This window comes from Sesamum indicum, linkage group LG6 (genome assembly GCF_000512975.1).
Source record: "Sesamum indicum cultivar Zhongzhi No. 13 linkage group LG6, S_indicum_v1.0, whole genome shotgun sequence".
Lineage (NCBI taxonomy): Eukaryota > Viridiplantae > Streptophyta > Magnoliopsida > Lamiales > Pedaliaceae > Sesamum > Sesamum indicum.
The window spans coordinates 23,348,485-23,355,898 of record NC_026150.1 but is presented as its reverse complement, the minus strand read 5'-3'; the positions used below and the strand labels follow the sequence as shown (position 1 = coordinate 23,355,898).

General features: G+C 30.1%; 1 protein-coding gene across 1 annotated transcript; it reads left to right on the top strand.

The window, feature by feature from the left end:
• On the top strand, positions 2,034-6,596 carry LOC105165844 (probable WRKY transcription factor 69). The gene is made up of 4 exons (XM_011085007.2): positions 2,034-2,340; positions 2,435-2,581; positions 6,085-6,255; positions 6,305-6,596. The coding sequence occupies exons 1-4, from the start codon at positions 2,204-2,206 to the stop codon at positions 6,594-6,596; spliced, it is 747 nt and encodes a 248-aa protein (XP_011083309.1). The 5' UTR covers positions 2,034-2,203.

Below are 7,414 nucleotides of genomic sequence, written 5' to 3'. Positions count from 1 at the left end.
TAGTTCTAGGGGATATTTTGTAATTTTTGAAATAATGAAAAGATATTTATAATTACGGCATATTTTAGAGAAACGCGATGGGATTTACCTGGACGAATTATATTTTAAATCCCATAGAATATGTGGTTCAATACTTGTGGTCATATGATTTATGAGATTTCCAAACTGTTCCCGAAATTGAAAAAATAAGACATATTTAGTCCTTTATTTTATGAAATTTTAAAAATTATCAAAATTAAGAAAACTCGACATATTTAGTCACATGTCCAAGTTTTCGTCAAAATATAGATGGAGAAGCTCATTGCATGTGCTCTTTCCGTATAATTTTTTGACAATAACTCAGATAGAAACTAAATACATGACAAAGATTCATACTCCTCGCTCCGTCCCGCACAAATGGGGGCGATGACTATGCAGGGTAAGAGGGGCCACAGCATCGCCGTCGCCCTTCTATGTGGGGGCGGCAGCCGTGGTCGCCCCTATCTTTTTAATTAATTTAATTATATTATTTAAATATATTTTCAATAATTATAAATAATATTAGATAATTATAACTTATAATTATTATAATAGCTTAATGTTTATATTAAATGTAGATATCTAAATTTAAAAAATAAAATTTAGTATATTAAAATACCGGAGAATTTTTAGCCTATTTGTAAAATACATGGGGGTTTTAACTATTTTAATAAAATATAAAGGGTAAAATAGAATTTAGTCCTAAATATATAAAATTTTTCAATTTTGAGATCATTTTAAAAATTTCATAAAGTATAGAACTTAATATATCAAATTATTTTAATTTTAAGATCATTTAAAAAAATTAAAAGTGTTAACTCGATCCAATGAGATTAAAAGTATAACTTCACCAATTTATTTATTTATTTATTTTAAGAGAATTGGTATAATCCTTTTGCCGTCCCCATAATACGAACAAAAGGTTCTATTAGATTAATACATATTATTACATTTGCCTTGTGGGGTCTAAATACAGCTTCTTCTCCTAATATAAAATGACCAAAAAGCCCAACGCCATATATATGTTATTTTTATTTATTCTTTTTAATTTTCTCCCCTCCTATTGGATAAGCCTCTTATTTTAATTAAGACCCTTTATCAATTAAAGTAATGCAATATCAAAAATCTATTTGATGAAAAAAATTATACAAAATAAACACTCGAAATTAAATTTACTTCACAATTATTGGGAGGAAAAAATAATAAATAAATAAATAAAAGTAAGCGCGGTGAAAAATTCATGTAATGATAATTTCACGAAATATTTTTTTAGTTTATTAATTTGTTATAAAATATAAATATTCGTCGCAATTTTTTCACATCCATGAAAAATTCAGTCCCCTTCTATTAATAAAAATAAACAAAAGGAAAAATAAAAATACTCGATATAAGGTCATGGGTTCAAATTTCATCAGATTTATGGGTTTTTGTCTCATTTTATATGAGTTTTTTTGTAACTTATTTCATTATTCTAACTTGTATATTTATATTGATAGAACTGGTGTATTACTTAATTTATTTAAAATCATATAATCATCATTAAAAAAATCAGAAGTGCTAGTTGTCACTAATATTCTTCATAATTGAATTTCCAACTCTTAATTAAACAATTATAACAAAAATGGATCGCGAGGTCACATAATCAATTATTTCTATCAAAATAAATAAATAATCAATCACATATATATATATAACTCCAACCCATCTTATATTATAATTTTAAATCTTGTGCACATATATAAAAAATTGACCGATTGATATGACATAATATCAGTAACAAACACACAGCCACTATACTATTACAACTTAATGATAATGGACCCTCAAAATTAAATAATAAATATCTTCAAAACATAATTAAATACCACAAGAATGTGTCAAAAAATTAAAAAATAAATAATTGAAATTGGTCTGCACGTCCCTAATAAATTACTCCCCTATGCCAATCTGTCAACGTGATTGCTCCCATATTAAAATCCTAACTTCACAAATTCCACCCCCCCCCCCACCTCCGGCCCCCCCCCCCCCAACCCTCTTCTTTCAGGCAGCTGATATATACATAGACATGCATACAAAAACCTTCATGGAAATGGGCCTTTTCACAAGCTAGCTAACCGTATAAATAGATACATACACATATATATACGTATAGATACACTTGTGTACATTTCTCTCTTGGTGTAAAATGGAGGGTAGATTTGATCATGGTCATGAGGATGATTATTCCACTGCTACTACCACTACTGCTCCAGAAAACACAGCTGATTCTCCACTGTCCGATGAGCCAGCTGATGAAGCTTACGCACCTTCCCCCAAGAAAAGGTTTGATTTTGTTCACACACGATTTCTCCCCCTTTTTTTTTTAATTAAATGTGAAATATTAATGAATTGGTTTGAATAATCATAACCCTCACAGTAGAAGGGGCGCACACAAGAAAGTCGTGGCGGTGCCGATCGGCGACGGCGACGGCGGCCGTAGTAAAACCGAGGTGTATCCGCCGCCAGATTCTTGGTCGTGGCGGAAGTACGGTCAAAAGCCGATTAAGGGCTCTCCTTATCCCAGGTAATTGTTATGCTGATCGTCTCTTTTTATTTTATTTTTTATCTTCTAAAATGAAAATTTGAACATACATAAATAATTATAATTTACGATCATATAATTATTATTAATAATAATAAGGTAGGACGAAAGATGTGTGCTACGTGATGTTGTAGTTGCCGCCGGGGGAGTAGGTGGCAGCTCTTGTAATATTATTACAAGAGAAGAATAGATAATTGAAAGGCGGCTATACATTGAATGATTGAACGTGTGGGTTATATGGAACAGTAGTGGTTGAAATTTCTAAGGGATCATACTCGCACGCTTTTGCTTCTTGCTTTGTTCTTGACTTCTCATCATCATCAGAGGGTAATAATCGAGATCTTTTTTAAATTTATATAAAAATATTAGTCAGGTTCACTATAAAAAATTATTAAATAATTACAAAAAAATTTAATGCTAAAATCATAATCGAATTAGTTAATAAATAAATTTTTTATTGTTAATCTACATTATTTAATAGAAAAAATTACAATTACCACCTTGTGATTTGAGAAATGGGCAAAAAAAATTCTTGTGAAAAATAAAATAGCAAATTACCCCCTGTATTTTAGAAAAAGAAGCAAATTACCCTCTATCTAAACTATTGATAAGGGGATAATTTGTCTCATTTTTTGAAATACAGAGGGTAATTTGCTAATTCTTTTTTCATAGGGGGGTAATTGCTCATTTCACATATCACAGGGGGTTAAATTCCATTTAGCCCTTATATGTATAAACAATTTATTGCTAAACTCATTAGCAAGTAAATTTTTGTTGCTAAGTTTATTGGCAAGTAAATTTTAACAATAATAATTTTACTTATTAATTAGCTCGACACTGATTATTAATCTTAATCTTTTTATTTTTATTTTTATAACTATTGAGTTATTTTTATGTAATTATTGATTTATGTGTCAAATATTAAATTTTCGGGTGATAAGAATTTTTAATTATGAGCTTGTTACGAAGATACGTCTTCAATTGTTACATTAAAAGAAATATGATCTTTTGTTAAAGTTAATTAATTATTATGATTTAAACAATTATAATAAATACTGATTAATTATAGTTGTGCAATAACTATTAGCTGTCATTTCTATACGAGAGGCCAAAACAGTAGTTTTAGCTAAAAATTATGGTGATTGTTCTGATTATACCTAAAATTGAGGCAAATGTGATTAATTATTATCAATAAGTTTTCGCGTTATTTTCTTTGATGGTGATAAAGAGTATTGATTTGGTATGATTTTTAAATTGTAATAATGTCTTCTTAAGGTAGAAATAAGTCGTACAAAAAGTTGTAAGTTAAGTAGTAATAAAAGTTAAAAGTAAAAAAGAAAAATGAAGCTAAAGTGCTTGAAAAAACAACTAAATACTTACAATTTTATTAATAAACTGCAGAAATTGATAGAAAATTATTCATAATTTTTGGTTAAAATTAACTTAATTTAAACAATTTAAATTAACAAAAATATTTTTTTTTTCTGCCGTAAACTAATAAGCATTTAAAATAAGCGTTTGCAAACATCCTCGTAGAGTTGAACTGAAAGTTTGGCAGATGAATACCAAACTAGAGGAACCAAATTTAATCATTTTAATTTGGTGATTACCAAATCATTTCTTGGTATTTCCGTTAGGTATTAAACTTTGAATAGAATTATATAAAAATTAAATCTCATAATTATTGTTTTATTCTTGAAAACTAAAAATATAAAACAATATAAATAGATATAAACTATGTATTTATTCAAGAATTAAATACAAAAGTATATTGAAATAATATAATTTGATATTTTACTATTAGTTCAATCGAGGTAAAAAAAATAAAACCGGACCAAACTTTTCAATTCAGGTTTTATATATATCGATTTTCTGGTTTTTGTTTCAAATATTAGTGCAATTTGATCAGTATATTAAACTATGTACCGTCCTTATCATTCGATACTTTTTAAAATTTTATGTCATGCTCAAAATATTAAAAGTAATTTACAACGAGCTCTTTTAGAGTTTGGCATAATTATAGATGTCCTCTCATTATTTGAAAAATTACCAATACCTCCCTGATTTTAATGGTCGTCCAACATCTAGCCCAATGTGTTAGTCCCCATTAAGTTTTCATCTAATTTTTGTGGTCAACTATCTAAAATATTCATGTGGGTTGTAAATTATAATTTTTTTTGAAAAATTTTGTTATGAACAAAGTGGATAATTATTTTAGTACTTTCTTAAATTTTTTTCATTCAAGTTGTCCAATTCTCTTACAATTTTTAAATGTTTACAAAAAAAGTAAAAAATACAATAATGTCAAAGTTGATAATTTTAAGATTTCATTTAAGAATTATATAATTAATCAAGTATCAAATGAGTATTCTTAATTTTTTAAAATAAAAAGATATTTATAATTATGTTAAATATTAAATTAGCTGATTGTAATTTATCTAAATATTAATCTTAAATTAGATGAAACAAATCAAAAATTGAGTACAAACAAAATTGATTACTTAGCTATTTCAAATTCCCCATCCAATCTTGATTCCTAAGAACTATTTTTAGTTGTATAAATACATATATATAGACAAGATCACTGCCGACAACTGCAGCAGCTCCGAAGCAGCAGAAACACATGTGGCCTATTGACCTAAGATACATACACGCACAGAACATATCATATTGTCTTAAACCTTAATTTATCTCAAATTTCATTTAATTTTTTTAATGAAAGTCTTGAACTATTATTTATTAAATAAATTGATAATAATTATTAATATCAAATATTTATATTTAAGAACAACTAACAACTAAATAAGCATATACTATTCGATCGATATCAGATAACTATATCCAATTAACACATATTATTAAAGTAATATTTTCATACGTCGGTGGGGTTCAAACCCATGACCTTAAAGTCTGCTTCTACTTCACCAATTGAGTTAGGCTGTATTGACAATTTTATTTGATCCTTGAGCAGTAAATGAGATGGCGTTTGGTTGAAATTGTTTAAATAATAGTTATGTTCGGTTCTTAAAATTTAGAAGGTGTTTGATCTTATTTTAGAGAATAAGTAGTTGAAGTGTTTATATAAAATTATATTATAGGATTTATAAGATGTTGGTAATGGTAATTTTATATATCAAAATTAAAGGAGTTTGTTAATATTAAAATATTAAGGAACATTCGAAATATATAGTTTTTACTTTTGTGATGGAATAAGTCTGGAGAAAGTTATAAGTTCAACGGCAGTAAAAATCAAAAGCGTCTGAAAACGGAAGTGAAAAACAGAAACACGTTGAAGTTTGAGTTTGAATATCAATTTAGTATTTAAAATATTACTAATAAGATGCAAAAATTGGTCTGGAACTGTAAAATGTAAGTTTTCAGACAACTTTAATTGATAATGGGTAGATAAGAGAATTGTTGGTTAATTTTGTGTTCTTGTAATGAGCCATTTTGTCTCATAAGTTGTTCTTATTGTTGCATTGCAGGGGATATTACAGGTGCAGCAGCTCAAAAGGTTGCCCTGCTAGAAAACAAGTAGAGAGGAGCCGCCTTGACCCCACCACCCTCCTCATCACCTACTCTTGTGACCACAACCACCCTCTCCCCACCACCACCTCCAAGAACCACCATGGCAGCTCCAACAGCTGCAAAGTCCCGCACGTCTCCATCCTCATCATCCCCTGCCACGGTTGATCCTCCCGCCAGCTTTCCTCCGGAGGAATGCGCCGCCTTCACCAATCAGCCAGACATTGAGCCGGCCGACAACGGCTTCACGGAGTTGGCGGGCGAGTTCGGATGGCTCTGCAATGTGGGGTCCACAATGATGGATGGGACGATGTTGGTGGGGCCAGCATGGGCCCACGCCGACGTGGAGGCGTTCATGCCGATCGGGGAAGAGGACAAGATCCTGTTCGGCGATCTCGGGGACTTGCCGGAGTCGTCGGTGGTGTTCCGACAGTGCAGGGTGGAGACATCTTGCTGCGGCGGCACGGGATAGAGTTTTCTTTCCATCCCGAATGACAATGGATTCGGACGTGAATAACATTAATAAGATTAATGTTGGTGGGGTGGATGTTTCCACCAACGTCGTGAAGAAACTCAAATTGAGGTGTTCTTGTCAGCATTTTTTTCTTTTTTTTTTTTTGTAGATAACATCTTCGCCTCTTGCGGTTAAATTTAATTACACAAATATTCTTTGCCAAATTGTTAGTATATCTCGTAGAGAGTGTCAATGTAAGTATTTGTAAAGTTTTTGTCCATAAATAACTACATTTTCTTTAGGGATATACTAATAATTTTGTAAAGAACGAAAGATATTTGTGTATTTGGACCAAACCGTGAAGACACGCTGCTTACCCCTTTTTCATTTTTGGTAAGGATTTGTTGAGAAATATACCTCTTCCCACTCTTTTTCGTTGTTTTTCACATGGTACGAGTGAAATTCAGACATTGATCATAGGAATTGTAGCTGAAATCTGCAATTGAATTGATGAATTTAGGTTTCAAACTCCTAGTTATGAATCCTTCAAATTTATTTGAATAATTTTAAATTTAAAGAATTTAAATTCTTGACCACTAAATTTACACTATATGTGATTGAATATTTAATCATTTTTAATTTTTTTAATATAAAATCATTTGAAATATTTTTTTCAAATTCTCCCTTCAAAACCAAATCCATATCCCATTTCAGCTGAGTGTCGTCATCCGTTTCGGCTGTATGTTAAGGGATCAAATCTTTGTCCCATTCTTACAAACACAGGAACGGGATGGAGAAGAGCCCAAGACAGAAGATGACTGAAAACCCTAATCCAT